Raw genomic sequence first — 20,110 nt, 5'->3', positions numbered from 1 at the left:
AGTGGTTTACATGTAATGAGTACTGTAATGAAACTTTTGGATACACCCTTGTATCTACAATCATATGAGATATTTTAAGGAATGGAACTTGGACACATTGTAGCCAAACACTCGAATTTCTGGCAAAAGCTACCCTTGAGATTAGTTCCTTCTTACATGGTAATAATAACACACATATGCATTAGTAAATACATTTATTCACATTTTTAATGATTTCAACATAATTTTTCCAAATTTTAAATGTTATACTTCTATAATTGTACAAAACTTTGACTGCCTTCAAGCTAAAGCTTCAGACTCGGAGTCTCTCTGCCGTCTTAAGCTGAATCAACTTCTAGATACAATAACATCTCGAATAATTACCTTTCAAATGTTGATGCTTGTTTCGGCGGGCTTTTCTCCGAGTTTGAAATCATCGAGTCTAATGAAATAAGCAAACTTCTTCGATCAGTTGTAATATTGGAATCTATAATCGAACCATAGAGAAGTACTTTGTATATAGTTGAGGCCACAGGCTACCGAGGGTTCTTCTCTACAAAAATATTAGGTCTATCGAGAGCGTAAGTATTAAACTTTTCTGTATCTACTTCTTGTTCATGGTAGCTAGTAGCACCATTTTATATCTTCTGGTTTTATCGACAACAATGCCAGAAATATTTGCTGACATTTCCTGATTTGCATAGAAATGACTGGAGATTTTGTTATCATTGATGCTTTCAAATTTTGGCTTAGGATTGTAGACTAGTGAGCCCAGTTCCATCTTGAATTGGTCCGGAATACATTTTTTCCCTTTACTCACAATGTATTTTATTTTCTTCACCACAGACTTGGCATTTCTTAAGTGGCAGTTTGTAGCTAAGGTGCAGGAAACATTCAGACAATCTGATATATACGTGAATCACAAACAATCCAAATGTCAGTGTTGAGAAATCCAATATTTATTTACCTAAAACATTTCCAATGTCACTTTTGTGTGTGTTTTATATCATCAGTATATGTAGTGTATGTATGTTTTAGTGGATGTTCCAGCATAGATCCGGAACGCCTAGGCCAATTTTCCAAATTTGTTACACATGTCTTACAAATAAGAGGGGTATAACACTCCGATCACCTCGAGGGGGTACAAAGAGGTTGACGTGTGAAGCTAATCATAAGTGACTGATATTTGTGTTTAATCCATAGTTTTTGAGGTCAACAAGATGAATAGTGATACTCCAGATGAAGTTTAATTCCAAGTTCAGCATCGGTGCAGGTTTAATGTGAGTGGCATTACGATTTTATTTTACCATACCGCTCTTATTGAAATGCCTGCCCTAAGGAGAAAAGTGGGTTAAAGTTCTTTCAAAAACATATTCTTCCCGTGCGTCGAATGGGCATTTAAGCTAGTAAATAGTGAAATATACAACAAATAGTTTTTGTAAGAAACAAAGAAAATTTATTTAATTTTTGTATATATTTTTTCAATAATTTACAGCGTTACAGTGGAAAATAATCATCCATTGGTATTTTTAAGAAAATCCTATTCATGAAGTTTTGAAATATTTGTCCAAATGCTTCCTCAAAAGCATCATTCACTTCGTCATAAAGAGTTTGCCAGTTGTTGTTGAAAAAATTGTTTGCTGTTTCACCTACAAAACAAAATATGATACATTTAATAACAGAATAAAAGAAGAACTGTAAATAATTCTCACTAATGATACATATAGTTGGAAATGTGTACACATTTGGTATTAAGTAAAGCTCTTCTTTGTAAGTATTTGGTGATAATTTCAAAATTTTATGAAGGATTTCCAGATGATAATCTTTAACTAGGAGCTTATTTCCGTAAGAGAATCTAATAAATAAGTGTAAGCTATTATTTTAAAAGTTATTGAAATAACTATTGTAGAATAAATTACGATAACTGTTTAAATATTAGTTATTTGAATAAACTATCTTAAATAACTCTTAAAATATTAGTTATTTGGATAGAATGAATTCAAATAACTCTTCAAGTGTTAGTTATTCCGATGTTATAAACTCAATTAAGAGTTTAGGTGTTAGTTATTTAGATCCAATAAATTTAAATTACCGTTCGGATATTAGTTATTTTTACTATGACAAATTCAAATATCTGTTTTGATATTTTTCTGGATATGAATTTAATTCAAACAACTTTTCAGACATTAACTGTTGGAAAATGATATTAGTTATTTAGATATAATAAAATCAATTGACTGTTAAAATATTAATTGTTTGAATATAACGAATTAAAATTATTCCTTAAAAACTCATTTTAACCTTGTGTTTTTATGAATAAAATAGTAAGCTCTGAATAAGACACTAGGTTTTAAAACACTATGACTTTTATAACGTATCTCACAGTTTTGGCAAAGCAAAATGCGTTTATCACTCACAGTGGCGTATTTACGATTTTCTTTCGGGGGTGGCTTTGCTAACTTTCGGGGAGGGCTTTGCCTGAAAATGTGAAAATTCTGCAAGATATTTCATATACTTTACTATAGTAAGTAAGATTTCGGGGGGGGGGGCTTGAGCCCGGAAGCCACCCCCGTAAATACGCCACTGATCACTCACATACTCTATCTGCTTTTAACTTCTGTAAGGAAAGAAACCTTTCTATATATTGTCCTCTCTTTTCTTCGTTTTCAATAATTTCTATATTCCTTATAAAATTGTTTTGTGTTTCTATCCCAAAAGGATTGTTAGGCAATATTTCTGATGAAGGTAATGTTTTAATGCAGAAATTGTAGCAGAATTTATAAATGTATGGATTTTAAAGCCACACTAAGAAAAAAGAAAAAAAATGTATATGACGTACTAAAAACATAGGTTACATGTGTAAATCCTGTAGTTTTTGGACTTAACGTACAGCAAACGTATAGCTAAAAAGTATGTTTTACATGTACTTCCCATATAAAATGTTTCCAATAAACGTACTTTCCGTACGAACGAAAGAACAGTATATAAGGTGATCAGGATCTCGCATACAAATAGACATATGTAACATATGGCTGACATATGTAACATACGTATACGTATGTAATATACTGAAGAGTGTTAGATGTCCTGCAGACATCCTGCAACGGCATGATGCAACATCTAAGGGCAGTACATATGTAGCATATGGGTAAAGTATCCTCCGTACCGATTTCCTTAGTAAAAATAAGGATTCCATATATTTGTATATATAATATACCGCTGTGCAGATGACGGATTTTGCTCAGTGCAGTTGAATTCAAAAGATAAATTTTTAAACTTCACTCAAAGATTAATTAGATCAATCTTTTAAAAATAATTCATGCAATGGCGGATCTAGCCCGGGGCTGGTGAGGCTAGCCCCCCAATTTTCTGAGTAAGAAAAATAATTTAAGCTATCATTTATGTATTTTTCTAAGATATGGTAAACTCGTGATATACCTATCATAGACTGGGTTCTGGCAGGCTTCCCAGTTTTTACCTCCTAGATCCGTCTCTGAATGCGTGTACCTTTTTTAATTATTATTATTCTTTCTTATTAATTATTAAGAATACTTTTATTTGCACCCCAATAATATGTTCATAAATAATAATACTCTTTCACCAATGGACGAAACAAAATATCAAAGGAATACACACATTATCATATGATTATTGGTATAATTTGGACGAAGTTGCTTCTTCCATCTCTTAAATTAGAGGGAATTTATTGTGAACATTTGTTACTCCACTAGAAAAAAAAAAGCATTGTGAAATAAGGGAAATGTAACACCATCTGTTGACGAAAGACACTCCTTTACACTTAACCTTAACGACATTCTGAATTTCCGCTCATTATTGTTAATTGAATTAAATTTCAGTCGAGCAGGGTTAATGGGTTGATTCTAATTGAGATAGACATCAAGACTTAATGATGGTGACTAGTTGATTAAAGCTCTTTCCAACACTGGATCTAAATTCGATAGAACCTCCCTAGTACCAAAGTTGTTCGCTCACCGTTGGGGATTGAATGGGATTTGGTCAAAACCGTGGGTGATGATTGGTGCAAGAATATAGCGGAAATACTTACGTTGGCCCAACGTTGGTTAAATGTATGGTTGGTGAACCAAGTATTCTCCCGACCTTCATGCAACGATGCTAGAATTGATTGTTTTCCCAACCAAGAAATGCATTACTTTAGCGTTGGCTAAATGTCGGGGAACCGCTCTTTTGGTTGGGAAATGGGTAGGAAATAGTTGCCAAAGTTGCCAAACCTGACGTTGGGCCATCGTTGGTATGTCAAATCGTCATCATTTTGCCAACGTTAGGCCAACCGATTTTGCTACTAGGGCTATTGCTTGAAAGTAGATTCCAACCACCTCTCAAGATTTTACGCAAGTCATATTATCCCTACTGGGCGCCAAATTTGACTTGATAGCAAAAGCACGTCATCCGTTGTTAATGAACAATAGTATATTTGATGTGTGTTCTGTACGAGAACACTAACCCCAGCAAACAAGAAGGGAAGGGGTAACGAAGCTAGGAGATCACTGACATGGCGATGTGTTATTTTTCCTTTAGCTTAAAATGACAGGAAAACGAGAGTCAGTGTCACGTGCACACCACGCGAAGAAGTTTGGTTTGAATGGCATGATATTTTCTCAATTAATGTTGAAACTAAAAATGGTGGCTACTTTCTATTATTGCTGGTTTCAGTAGAGATATTAGAGTAAAGATAGATTACATTCATGGGACGCTTCATTGATTGCAGAAAACCTCTTTCTGTTATCTATTACCGTTTTTACTCTACAGCAATCAACATTAAAACGGAAGGGGTTGATTTCTACACTTCCGGCTTGAATATAGAAGTTTGGCCCTGTGATCAGATGGGTACAATAACTATTCTTTGAATGCTAAGTCGATTCCAAAAAAGAAAAGACAAACGTTTGTCGCAATTTCATATCATTTTTGCAGTATGTAGATCAATATTCAAACCGGAAGATGTAGTGAATTTCTATCATTTCCGGTTTTAGTAGAGAGGCACGGAAGAAATTAAAAGGTATTCTTTGGATGCTTAATCGATTGCAGGGAACCTATGACCTCGCTTTGTGACCTATTTGCTCTATAATGATTAACTTTAACACCGGAAATGCTTGCTTGTTTACAACTTCCGGTGGATAGATCACCTGCATCAACAAACTTGATTTCTAACAACGGAAATGCTTGATTCCTTACCACTTCAGGTGGATAGATCACCTGAATCAACAAACTTGATTTTTAACACCGAAAATGCTTGATTCTTTACCACTTCCGGTCTGTACATTACCTGCATCAACAAACTTGATTTTTAAAAACAGAAATGGTTGATTTTTTACCATTTCCAATGGATAGATCACCTGCATCAACAAACTTGATTTCTAACATCGGAAATGCTTGATTCTTTACCACTTCCGGTGGATAGATCACCTGTATCAACAAACTTGATTTCTAACACCGGAAATGCTTGATTCTTTACCACTTCCGGTGGATAGATCACCTGTATCAACAAACTTGATTTCTAACACCGGAAACGCTTGATTCTTTGCCACTTCCGGTGGATAGATCACCTGTATCAACAAACTTGATTTCTAACACCGGAAATGCTTGATTCTTTGCCACTTCCGGTGGATAGATCACCTGCATCAACAAACTTGATTTCTAACACCGGAAATGCTTGATTCTTTGCCACTTCCGGTGAATAGATCACCTGCATCAATAAATTTGATTTTAAAGTGATTCCAAAGTTAAGCAAGTCAAGAAAGCCATTACCGCGTCATAACGTCAGTGGAGAGGGGAGTTTGGAACTGAACCATCAACCCGCCTAACAATCAAACGCGTAACAATCGAACGTCACTTGTGCACCTGCCTGTTCCCTAATCGTGCTTACAATACCGACATCTTTTGAGCGAAAACCGTACTACAACATAACGGGGCCAAACAAACACAAACTATTTGCTGAGCAAAGCAATATATTGACATTTAAAAACTACATAGTGCCTGATAAAGCCAAAGTGTTAGTTGGCGAAACTGTCACACGTATGTAGTTTTTAAATGTGAATATATGGTTTTGTTCAGCAAATAGTTTGTTTCTGTTTAATTATAATACAAGCAAATTTTCTACTTATGAGAAACTTAATTTTAACTGAAAACATTTGACAGTGCTAATATCTGTTGGGCGAAAAGCCATATTACAACATACTTAATTTTCAAAACAATTGTCTATGCCAGTATCCTGATAAAGGACGACAAAGAGTGCAGATATATATTTTTGTGGTGGAGTCTGTATCTTTTATATTGACTTCCGCATAATCAATTAATAATTGAAACTCATAGGGGAAAACAATAGCAACTCTCATTTTAAAAAAGAGTGAGTGAAGTACAGAAAAACAATGACAACACTTATGTGAGCTGTATTTGAAAACAATTCAAGTTAGAAACACCAGTATGCTGGATATAAAACTCAAACGCTTCGACAATTATGTCACAAACCGTAGTAGGATTACAGAGAGCATTAAATGCATTAGTGTACTGCAAAGAATGGAATCTCAAAGTGAACGTAAACAAAACGAAAGTAATAGGGTCTAATATTTAAAAAGGGGTACAAACTATCAAAAGGAGAGAGGTGGTCATATCAGGGGGAGGGGTTAGAAATAGTTAAAAGCTTTAAACATCTGGGAGTGAACATATCGTATAATGGAACTTGGATCGACCACCAGAGAAGAGTGGGCCATCACTGAAAAAAAGCATATTCGTAACACGCAAAACCTTGAACAGACACAACAACGTATCCTTCAAATTGGAAACGCGTGCACTTAATACACTACTGCAGCCTATACTTCTGTACCGGTGTGAAGTCTGGGGTACAAACTGTGCTGATAACATAATTAATAGAGCAGGAACCAAGTTCATTAAACAAATATTAGGGGTACCACAATCGGCACCTAACAGCGCGGTCCTACTCGATACAGGGAAATATCCCGTGAGCTCAATCATAAAAATAAGGGTACTAAAGTATTGGTTAAACTTGTGCGAATCAGAAAACGGGAGGGAAATTCAGAAAAAAAAATGCTTTGATTACTAAATGAAACAGAGAAGTAATAACTCTTGAATAATGGGAGTAGTAAAACTATTGTAAGAGATAAATATGTTCGACTTGCTAGAAAAAAGAAATAAGAAATCAAAAGAAATGTGTAAAGCAATTAGAGAAAAAGTAATTTTACATGCAAGTGAAAATTTGAAAACTAATTGAGAGACTAAGCGATCTTTGACAACATATGGAAAGATGAAAACAAATAAGGCGGCAAAAAAAATATCTCGAGCTAGGGAGGGAACAAAGACATGCCATTGCAATATTTCGGATGTGGATATACAAGTGGAAAAGTCCGAAAGATGAAAGCCAAAAATATTTATGCAGTTTATGTGGAGAAATCGAAAATGAAATACATATTTTATTCGAATGTAAGTTGCTAGAGGAAGAACGCAATAAGGGAAGGATAGCGGATAGGATCCGTGGCAAAAACTTAGAATTAAACAAAATTCTAAATGCAAGCGATAAACAGAAGCTATCAACCCTGGCGAAATTTTTGCAGTCATTCTACCGTTTACGGGAAGAAGCTTTGAAAGAGGTTGCGAACAACAATGCTCTCTCTACTCCATCATAAGAAAACAAACATTTGTTAGTTAATCTTTTAGTGTACCGTACCTATTCATTTGTATTTGTTGTTGTGTATATTCACATTAGGAGTGTGTCACAAACGTGTAGAATTGTATTATGGGCCACAGGCCTTCAATACAAATAAATAAAATAAAAAATAATCTTCGTATATTCTATACTTAACTCGCTCATTTTTAAAATGAGGACTGCCAAAACGTTAACTTGGATACATTATCTTTTCGACACAATTAATTTTATAAAGTAATTACGTCAAGCCCAAAGCCAGCCTGATTTATTAGGAGGGCGGGGGCAGAAACGAAGACTGAGGTAGCAATGGCAAATACATCAAAGAACTCCATAAAATTGTACATTTATTTATTATTTAGAGAATCTGTATTTATTTTTGAAGAATCGAAACCGTAAATGTTTGTTCTTTTTTGTGTGCTTACGTACAAGCTCTTTGCGAGGTATTTTGTTTCATATTAATAATTTAAATTGAAGTATTTATTTTTGAAACATTAGAACAAAATTATACTACAGTAATTTTAGATTTACATCAATACAAAATAGAAATATCTATATATTTTATTCAACGTTGCACTCAATTTTCTACCTTCCAAAATACGCGATACATTACAATTTATTAATATATTGTGGACTATGATAACTGTTGTTTGGAAGTGCACCTGGTATCCTTGGATCCTTGTCGTGGTTGCAGTAATAGGGTACGGTTTGAAATTCTTGAAATGGGCAAAGGCAACGGAAGATGTTTGGTGCATCTTGCAAGAAACATATAATTTTACACAAAAATGAGTAGAATTCGCAAAGTTGAATTTAATTTGGTAAATATAATTGCAAGAATTTCACTGGTTTTGAGTCAGTTTGAAAATTATCTTTAGGGTTTTTTTTTGGGGGGGGGCAAAAAATAATTTAGATGACAGTACCCCCTCTCGCCCCTCCCTAGCTAGGGTCTGAATTACGTATATTGTACAGTTTTAACTAACATGGCTCATTTTAGCTTTAGAACAAGTATAACTTAAATAAAAGTAATATTTGACCAAAGAAAACACTAGCAAAAGGAACTGAATAAGTTAAAGAACATTGAAGATTGGAATTGTCGTCCGTTAGAGAGTAAAGTGTAACACAAAGAAATAAAGATTCTGGAGGGGTTGTCACCTTTATGTACTTCCTACCTCATCATCAATTGCGCTGACTAAAATAAATGGAAATTAAGAAGAGAGATCAAAGCGAATTTGAAGAATAGTACTAGATTACAGGTAAAGTTACAGTCGCAGCACAAAAGTAGCTAAATTTGCAAATAAAATACCGAATCATCGTTTAATAATAATCAAAAATGTCGTTAATCTCTAAAAAGGTAGGTATTTTACAAGTTAAATTACACACCTAGGTTTAGCAACTTTCCTCCAGCGGCAATACTTGTTACCACTGCTTTCCCCTCACATCTGTTAAGTATGGGTACATTATACGGGTAATTAATGTTGCCCTAATATTAATGTAAAAATGAAATGAAATTTTTGAGTTTTACGTCCCACGGTTATGCCGGTTAGGCTAAAGGAGACGGTGATGATGAGTAATGAATGAAATGGTGGAATGAAGAAAGTGGGAGGAAACGGGAGAACCCCGAGGAAACTCACACACACGGTGTTTGTCCACCACAAAGTTCACTTGGCAGGGGCTGGGATTGAACCCGGGATTCCAAGTACCAGAGTTAAACGCTCTATCACTAAGCCACCGCTGATATTAATGTATTCGCATTCTGACCCTTTCTACAAGATATGAGATCTGTGACAGAGAAAACACACATGCTAATAGGGAAATAATGGTTCGGTGTTTGTAAAACAATTGTTCAACTTAGAGCAATTACATATATATTGTGGCAGTGCCCGTATATCTTATTTATTTCAAGTATATTTTAGTTAATCATATTTTATTAAAGATTTAAATTTTGAGTTTTAAGATTTATAAAAACAGCAAAGTAACAGGGAAACAATAATCAATGGAAAAACAAATTACATAAACGTTGTAGTCATTGCTTTTAAAACTTATGTAACAATGGTAAGTAGCACGCTTTCTTTAGCAAATTGTTTTCATGACAGGAAATTAAAGATAAAATCCAATTAATGTCTGACCGGAAAGAATTAACAAAATTCATTGTAAGTAAATTTGTAAGATGTTTGTGAACACCAGACACTTTCTCGGGTATGTTAGAATTGCCAGGAATCGTGAGTCGAAGCATTCCAAAGATTGCCAGTCGTCGACTACAATGAGGAAACGACTGCGTTTCCTAGACAAGAAAGAGCACACGCCTCTGACGTCATGCAGAAACGGCAGATTCCAGATCAGAGGAAGTTTCACAAAACCGAGAGGACCAGAGGTCAAGGGAGGAAGATCGAAGGTGAGAGACCAGAGGGTCAGATCGAGTCAGTCGTAATAGTTGGAGACGGAGAGTCGAAGTTTGAAGTTAAAGGATTCTATCTAATAGAATGTCTAGAACAGCTTTCCTTAAGTTACGCGATTCAACTAGACGAACTCTGAAAGTCCGTTATACGTTTATGAGAATAATTAATATGCTAGCCGTTGGCAGAACTTCGGTGCATTCAGCATAGACCGCAGCTTGTTCGTAGTTCGAACCTCCGTTCCATCTAGTGGAGAGACCATCAGCGAGACACCGCCCAGCCTGCGGCCTGACGATAGAAAGGAATCATTGGACCAGCACCTGCAGGAGTAGCCGAGAGAACACCGAGAGGTATGTGCTGCTTTCTAAACATTAGTCGACAGCTCAATGTTTGGTATGCAATGTTAGATCTGGCAAACTTCTAATTACCCGAATTAGCACACGACACTTTACACTTACTTACACCAAGTAATGAAAATACAACAGTTATTTAATTATCAAAATCCTGAGTTGTTATTCAGATATTGAAATCCCCGTAATATCATGAACCAAACCATTACCTCTCGCATAGTAGTGTATAACGTCCCCACTCATTTCAGATAGTGAGTGGAAGGTAACTTCTCTAGGTTCGCACAAACATCCCCAAGTTTAGACACGAGCCAGGGAGGTTGTCAATATATATAAATGGTCCTTATTTACATGGCCAAATATTTTTTTACGAATTTCTTTGCTCCCAACCCCTAAATTGGTTCCATGTCGGACCCAATTTATCCATGAAAAAAATTGGCTCAATCGAAGAATATTTAATCGACCCCCAAGCAACCTAAAGTTTGAATGCATATCCAATATGTTAATATATAGGAAAAGTTTGGAATAAACCCTTCTTAGTTTAAAGCGGCTGAAGGGAAAGGGACCAAATCTTGGATACAGGGATCGGAAGTAATCCACATCTGACCCTGGGAAATAGCATGATGGCAGCCATTTTGAAGTCCGCAATTTTGTATTCGGACCCAAAATTTTACATGGAAATGATGGCGCATTCGTAGTCTTTGCGTAAACAGCGCAAAGCTAACTTCGGGGATAATGCCATTTCATTGCATAAATTATTTACACTTCGTAAAAAGTACAAATTCAAAAGTAGGCCTACTGTGTGCGAAGAAACTAAAACAAACAATCGCATAGGAAAACAATCGTACTTTCTCGAAGTCTTCAAATAAACTGACTGAGCTGAGCATTGCTGTTATCGTTTCAGTGTTGCCAGATATGCATTTTACTAGTCCCCTATCTAAGAGATAAATAACCATTCTGAATATTTTTTTTTTCAGTGAAAAATTGGAACATATTGTTTAAATTATTGATTAGGAAAGAAACATATTTACTTTTTCTTGCACTTCAGAGAAACGAATGTGCATTTCTTTCTTTGCTTTATGGTTTGATTCAAATAAGGGAAACTATTCAACAATCTTATAAATCTGCAGCCCGTACAGAGATAAAACTCTCAGAATATTAAGTTTTATTACTTGGGAGCATTTATTTTCCATAATTGATTATTATTACATGTGCAGAGATAAGCGGAAAATAAAGGCAGACCTCTGTTTGTCGTCAAAAGCTACGTCAAAATGATATATCATACGAGGTCATTTCTATTTAAAATTTTGCGCCCGAATCCAAGATGGTGGACGTAAAGATATGCCTCATCTCGGTCACTACTCAGTATCAGGTATGGATCTACTTCTACAACCTCTATCCAAGATATGATTCCTTTCCCTCAGCCATTTTTAAGTTACAAGAGTTTATTACAAACTTTTGCCATATACTATACATTGTAAATGCATTCAGATGTTTAGGTCGCTTGGGGGTCGGTTAAATATTCTTCGATTGAGCCCATTTTTTTCACAGATTAATTTGGTCCGACATGGAACCAATTTAGGGGTTGGGAGCAAAGAAATTCGGAAATCGAACATTAAGGATCACCCTAATATATATATATATATATATATATATATATATATATATATATATATATATATATGAAAGAAAACGAAAAAAACTATAAGTAGTAGTAAACGAAGAAAGAACTGAATGTAGTGTAGAGGAGTCGCTAAATTAATTTTTTAACAAAGGCAATTACGAAACATCACCTACTAATTGAAATCATGATTATTTTCCAATAAAGTAACTTTCAATAAACTTTCTTGTTATTGTTCGTCCCTCAATGCATACTCATCTCATGGTTAATTATCCCATATCGGATTTCCGAAGAAAACTCATCGAAATAACTTATTGACCGTGCCAATAGCGACTACTCTCAGTCATGACTCCGTTTTCTTTCATTCAGAAATAGAAAAAGAAAGAGAAGAAAGTAGAAGGGTAAAAGAAGGAGGTAGGAAAGGGAGGAAAAAGAAAGAAAACAAATAGGGTATTTTAATAAGAAACAGATTACTGGATAATTCCGGAAATATAGTAAGAAGTCGGGAAAGTCGTTGAAAGATGAATCATTTTAAGCGTTATTAACGACTAATCAATTTTAGAATGCTTCGGAATAGACACATGTTCCTTCATACCACCCCGACCTAGCTCCAGGCACCACGTTCGTGGGGTTGCCCGGACCTAGACCAGGAAAGGAGAAAATCAAAATTATTCTTTGTAATGTTATTCCAAACGATGATTGATAACCATCCAGTATCTCTAGGATCGACCACACATATGAATTAGCCAAGAAAAGAAAAAAAATCAAAGTTATAAACTCAATATAAATTTATGTATCGTATCAATAAGACTTTCAACTTCCTGGAAGAAAGATGTCGTATTTAGGCTCATCCTGCTATTTTCGTCTCACTCCTAGAGCCGATTTAAACCGTTAGTAGCGGTCCTTCATGACCTAGGTTATTTACCTTAACACATATATTAAAACATGACACATATATTATAAACATTAATATGACAAATGATATTACTAAAATTACTTAAATTAGATCTATCATGCATTCACTCGCTCAGTCACTCAGGACAGTGTATATATGTTTAAAGGAAACCAGCTAACTACAAAGGTACAAATAGTATATTACATTCATAGTGAAAAGAAAAAAATAATAATTATAAAAAAATATTAGAAGCACAAGTTCTTGGTTATATATCAATAGAATACATAGAATTATACTTTAGTAAGTCTTTATATATTTGATCATATTGACAAATGGAAAGAAAAAAAATAATTACATATATTATATCTTAGGCATGCTAAAGCGAAATTATGATTTGCGACATACGCAAAGAAGACACTTATTTTACTTTAAAAAAAATGGACAAAGAAAAGGAAATGAAAAAAAACTTTTGGGTGTATTAGAACTTATGAGTCTCTACTTCACATTGAGCAATAAAATATTAATAATTCTGAGCGTTCAAATCACAAATCACGCACTACTCGTAGCGTCCAAAACATTTCGCTCCATTTAACTTAGTTTGTGTTTATATATATATCTATATATATATATATAACTATTGGTTTATAAAAAACATTCATCAACTATATTTAGTTTGTGACTCTATTAGCAGTTTATGTCTGCACTCGCATACTGCAACGTTTATACCCATCTAGGGATTTTGAAAATCACATTCCGCCAGAGGATGTTTCTCCTCTTAGTCAGTCCATTTACAAATTTATTAATCAGATAATTTTGAGTTACTTGTTCATCACTGGGACACGTCATGAGACCTTTCGTTTATCCAGGATCACTTTTGTATATATATATATATATATAGTTCGGATTTAAGATGATCTTCCACAGGTGTAAGGAGTATAATGATTTAAATTAAGGAAAAACACTGGTCAAGTCATAGGATACATATGCAGGTGAGAGGGATTAAAGGTACACTTTCCACAATAGTTTTAGGTTGGTAGTTCAGGGATAATATTCATTATGATGTGGGTTACATTTAGACCTGCCGTTACTTCTTAGTACATGACATTAAATAATGATTACATAAGTTATGATTTACATCTATTCAGAAGAAAGTAAAATTATTTGAGTGCACGGCGGTATTCTTGACAAAAATCTATATCATTATATTCGTCGGAAACTTACTTGAAAACTATAGCAACCAATACACGTTTGGGGGGACAGACACGAGCGCTCTTACATATATCCATATAATACATTTAATATCATACTTTTACTTTAACATCATATTCACATACTAAGCACATGTACATTTCGACGTATTCATTTATCTATATATATATATATTTAATAAATGCGCACACATTTAAATTAATAACCCCAACAATAATTTCTGAAAAGGTTGCAAACATTGTACAAGAAAAACAAATGACTTCCGACATTACATATGAAAAAAAATGATTTTTACCTGATACCGCGCGTCTATAAATTTCAACTTTCATATTGTCAATTCGTGCATAAATAGTAAAAAACTTTGTGAGGCAGGCACGTAACACAGAACATTCCTAAAGATATACATAGATGAACCAAAATACAATTTCTGGGCCCAGGTTAACTACGAGATAAACGAAAACCAAAACGGAAGGAAAGTGACCAATGGATTAAAAAAAAACTTAGAGGAACGACGGTGAAAAAACGTAATTGAAGTGTCGTCAAATATGAAGTCGTTATTCATTTTGGCAATAGGTCAAAATGTGATGGAGGACCCAATCACTATCTACTTTATCCATGAATCGTGTCTTGCAACGTCTCAGCTGGTAATTTCAGATTAGAGTTGTACGTTAAATAAATTGTAAGCGACAAGTTCAAAATCGGGGGGGGGGGGGGAGGTTGAAAAAATAAAAAAAACTCGAGAGAAGAAGTGGAAGAAGTATAGGTAAAAGAGAGGAGACAGAACACTACAACTACGAAAGATAAGTGGTCGAATTTACGTATACAACATACTCTTTTATGCCAAAAAGGGTTGGTTTACTTAAATACGTAAACTCAAAAGTTATCTCCAAACACACAACTAGTCTGTGCCCGCAAGGGAATTTTCAGAAAGACGAAAGCTTTAAGGAAGATCCCCTCCTCGCTGTATCCGGTTGAGTCCTTGGAGATCCCGGAATCTCCCGGAAGGTTAGAGAAGGCGCTAATTTAGAATTTCAAAAGAAAAAAAATCATCCGACCTCTCGGAAACTAAAAGAATCCAGAATAGTAATGAAACTAGAGTAAAATAATAGCTAAGATATCCCTAATTAGTGATTTGCCAAAATAAAAAAAAAATTAAATAAACTGAATTTTGGATCGGTGATTTCAATTACCAAAACATCACCGATAGCTCCCCTGCGCAGACATGCCACAGTCTGGGATGTTGTTAATTTCCCTCATCTAATTAAACTAAGAAAAGAAATGAAAATACTTAAGGGGACTAGGGGTCGACATCCGGGTACGCGAAATTAAATTTCAATAACTAATTGTTTTGATTCTGTAACCCTGTCAGAGCTGTCGCCTTCATGAATATTGTAAGCTAGCCCGAGTAGGTAACGTGAAGAAAGAAAAAAAAATCTCACGGAGCAGGATATTCTATTTTAAAACCGACCAAAAAATATAATTCACTAAAGCCCCGTTGTATAACTATTATTTTTCCATAATTGATTATTAAAATATGTCCAGTCAGCGATTATATGATGCTACAAATATTATTAAACGAGATTATTATGAACGAATACGACTGCAATAACAAATTTAGCTATTAAGCACTAACATAGTCTGGCAATATCTCACCCACATGTTCGCAGGATGCTCCGGTGTAGGGGCCAGAACCCGAGATGTTGCTAGCTATACATAATCCTTAAATATATATATATATCTATTCTTTTTTACCGAAACGTGACTAATCATAACTGGGCTTATATATATCTATAACTATATATGTATATGGGCGTCTCATTCATTTTGTTTCACAATATATTCATACTATCATTTTATTCATTTATTACAAAGTCGTATTTCATAAACACCCTATTTCTTTAACTACACCCAAACTATATGCACACTTCGTCATATACTTCTAAATCTATAAATCATTGCCAACATTTCATGTTCCGGCCACCTCACAAAACATCCCTCGAACTCAAGACTCCCTTACCACGCATGTTATACTTCGTAGCTTCATGAAGAAAAAATATGTATGTTCACAGAAAGTAGAGTTCTCCACGATATTATTTAATTTTATAAAATTCTGACAACAATGAAATTATTCTGCAGCCACGGAGAAAAAAAATGAACATTTAATATAATTTCAAAGCGAAAAACTAGCATCATATCGCCCGACTTCTGTTAAGAATTTACGTATTGTTTATTTACTTAAATATTTCGACTTCTAGACTAACAAGGAAGGGTCACGCAGTGGCTCCGCTGAGATCCGAACGAGACAATTGTGTTTGCATTTGATATGTTATAATTAGACGAATCCCAAAGTTATACGTGCCACCGGGCGGAATTTCGTGAGTTACAACATATTTTGTAATATAAAAGCTACAAAGCTGGCAGAATAGTTTGAACAGAGTCATGTGTTCGGAAACAGTTGGGTAAATGGAAAACTCGGACAATACGTATCCCATCATTTTCAACGACAAACATTTTTGGGGTAAAAAACTTTGTCCCAGGGTCTTCCGCAGGGTCCCAGACGGGGTCCAACTCAAAATTTTCAAATGGCAAGGGGGGTTAACTGTCACATTATTTGAAAGCTGTTGTAAAATGAAAGAAAATGCAGCAAGTCTCGTCTCTCTACGACAACCCTGTGCAAAATGGCGACGGGTCAAAATGTAAACAAAAACTTATTGAAAAGTCCATGGTTACCCCTATAAATCGGAAACGGTGAGACAAATATGAAAATAGGAAAGGGAGTGTGGCATTATTTTCGAAGTACAACACTTTTGTTGCGTTTTTAAACATTTTGCATATTTTAGTCACTTACTAATCAACATTAATGCCAAATTTGTTTTCGTAGCTTCAGCAGTTTGGTATGCTTATCCTTTCGATATAGGTTTTAAGCGGCCCTCTTGGATTCAAGGTGGCCATAGATTTTCAATTAAGCTTTTGTTTACATTTTGACCCACCGCAATTTTGGACAGGGTTGTCGTAGAAAGTCGAGACGTGCTTCATCTTCTTTTCACTTAACAACAGCTTTCAAACGATGTCCTACCTCTCTTGCCATTTGAAACTTTTTAGTTGGACCCCATCTGGGACCATGTGGGGACCCTGGCACAAGACGTTTTCACTTAAATCGTTGTACTTGGAAATAATGCCACTCATCCTTTCCTGTTTTCACATTTGTCTTACCGTTTCCGATTTATGGGGGTGACCATGGACTTTTCAATTAAGTTCTTTGACACGTCGCCATTTTGCACAGGGTTGTTGTAGAGAGTCGAGACATGCTGCATTTTCTTTCATTTTACAACAGCTTTCAAATGATGTGCGAATTAACCCCCCTTGCCATTTGAAAATTTTGAGTTGGACCCCGTCTGGGACCCTGCGAGGGACCCTGGGACAAAGTTTTTACCCCAAAAGTGTTGGTCGTTGAAAATGATGGGATACGTGTTGGCCGAGTTTTTCACTTACCCAACCGTTTCCGAACAAATGACTCGGTTGAAACTATCCTGCCAGGTAATTTTTTTGTAGTTCTTACATTACAAAATAGGTTGTAACTCACGATATTCCGCTCGGTGGCACGTATAACTTTGGAATTCATCTAGTTATAACATATCAAATGCAAACACAATTGTCTCGTTCGGACCTCAGCGGAGCCACTGCATGACCCTTCCTTGTAAGTAGAATGCTGTAATTTTCAGAAAATATTAATTTTGGATCACTTAACCTAACTGTATATGCATATGGGCTGGAAATTATATTTACTAGGTTTTATTTCGAAAAGAAAGGTCAATTCCATGGAAACTAAATCACTAAGAGCATCGACATAAGAATGACGGTTAGTACTGAATTTTCACACTAGGGGGCTAGCGACGATATGATCAACCCTTGAACCACTGAACGTGACCTTGTACACTGAATTTTGATACTATGACACTCTCATTTTCTAATATTACTATAGATCGATATGTTACGTTTAGCTACTGATCGAATACGAAAATGTGAAGAGTAAATGATACACTGTCCATACTTCATTATTTCACACACTCTTCCATCACTTAACTACAATTGCTACTAATGATACTACATTACAAACACATACAAGCCACATCCATAACTACAAACTACATTAATACATGTTATAATACATATTAATCATTACTACTTACTCACATAAACAACATTCAGATTTTACCATTTTCTTTAAAATCGGCTCGAAAGGAAAGGGAAAGAAAGGAACAGGGCCAATTGGCCCTTGTATTCACTAATTCACATTCTTAATTCAACCTGTTTGGTTAATACCCAAACTATTTATTGAAAATATAAAAATATAGGCCCCTTTTCTGAAGGGAAACGAACCTTATGACAACTATACGTTCAACCCATCCCTGCTGGAAGCCGTACCCCCAAGTTGGGAGTAAACAGGAGCCCTCTTGAAACTTTACACGTGCATTATGATCACTATCCTAACTCCAACGAAATTAAATACCGCCATGTTACTACTAGATAAGTACAAGAAAAAAAAAAATCACGTTCACTACATACACGAACACAAACGGCAGCGGGGCAGGCCTTACGTAACTCTAAAGGAATAATTATCAGACTAAAAATATTTTAAGGGAGAAAACACTACTCTTCCGAAACTGTTTATGAATCTTTAAGAGCAACTAACAAACTGATGCACTTCGCTTGGTAGAACCTGTCCATCACTAATTATATCAACAAAACATGGCGTCACTAAATTACACTTCCTATTTCAGTTCTTCAGTCCGGTTTTTTACTATGAAATTTAGTGAATTATGGCTCCATGGCTTCCTGGATGGTATTTGTTCAACTATTAAACTAAATTTACCTTGTTAATGCAGTTTTTCTAGCTAATTTCTACCTTTTCCAGAGCTGGGAAATCTGGGTCTGCTGTCTTCGGCAAGATTCTAGGCAGGGAATAGGAATAATCGCGCTCTAACATCATAGCGTGGGTGAATCCTCCAATCAAAACAAAGCATTTTTGGCGGTGGGGCTTTGAAACGAATAAATTTTGGTAAAATCTGGATTGAACTAGATATCAGAAGGACATAGATATCTACAAGAGAGGTGAAGGGTGGTCCAGAAAATTCTGCCGAATTTTAGATTGGTTATTTATTCGAAAATTTCCGTCCAATGGCGGACCTCTATTTTCAGATAGCACTGACACCGTAAGACTTGTAATAATCCATTTACATATCCATATACAAGACTTATAACTAATTTAATATATAAATAAAGATATCGATTCCCAAAACTATAATTCCTAATGAGGTTTTACAGTTTTCCATGTTAATTTGAAATAGAATAACAAACAAAATTACGAATTATATGAACAGCCAGAAATTTTTTGTTAAACGTCAAGTACAGTCGGTGCAAAAAATTTCGGGCACCCTCCTATTAAAGACATCATCACATTAGACTGTAATGGTATATTACATATATATATATATATGAGCTCATGTGGCTTCGATCCCAAATTAATCTGTAGGCTCCCGTTGCATACAGTCTCGCTGCTGAGAGGGACACTAAACAGTAATCAACAACACCTTCATAAGGAATAATTACTTAAATATAAACAAACATGAAATGATTGACTTTTAGTAAAATATTTAAGCAAGTTATTAAGAAGATTTGCAATACTCTACCTGAACATTAACTTACCTAATGCTTTGTTCCCACGAAATAAATTCTGAAAGTTAACATGCGTTTTTTCTGGTATGAAAGAAACGTTGAAATTTTTCCATTCAATATACACGTTCCTTCGTTTCTCACGTGTTTGTCCTTTTAAAATAACTGAGCCATCTACATTTGCTGAAGAAAGGAAGAATAAATTGTCAGAAACGTGTGAGAATGTAGGATTACGAAATACATGCTAACTAGTCACGTGGATTGTAGACGCGAGCATTTACTATTAGTATTGAATTATGG

At 35.1% G+C, this 20,110-nt stretch overlaps 1 protein-coding gene across 1 annotated transcript in view; it reads right to left on the bottom strand.

Moving 5' to 3' along the window:
- Window positions 1–222: 222 nt before the first annotated feature.
- LOC145693510 (protein takeout-like) overlaps window positions 223–20,110 on the bottom strand; it is a 64,804-nt gene continuing 44,916 nt past the window's right edge. The window contains exons 5-6 of the mRNA XM_081769577.1: window positions 19,844–19,993; window positions 223–1,628 (exon numbers count right to left, since the gene is read on the bottom strand). Of these exons, the coding sequence (XP_081625703.1) occupies window positions 1,477–1,628; window positions 19,844–19,993 (302 nt within the window). The 3' untranslated portion in view covers window positions 223–1,476. The remainder of the gene's footprint in view (window positions 1,629–19,843; window positions 19,994–20,110) is intronic.

This window comes from Thermobia domestica, chromosome 8 (genome assembly GCF_964235325.1).
Source record: "Thermobia domestica chromosome 8, izTheDome1.hap1.1, whole genome shotgun sequence".
Lineage (NCBI taxonomy): Eukaryota > Metazoa > Arthropoda > Insecta > Zygentoma > Lepismatidae > Thermobia > Thermobia domestica.
This window is presented reverse-complemented; position numbering and strand designations above follow the sequence as displayed.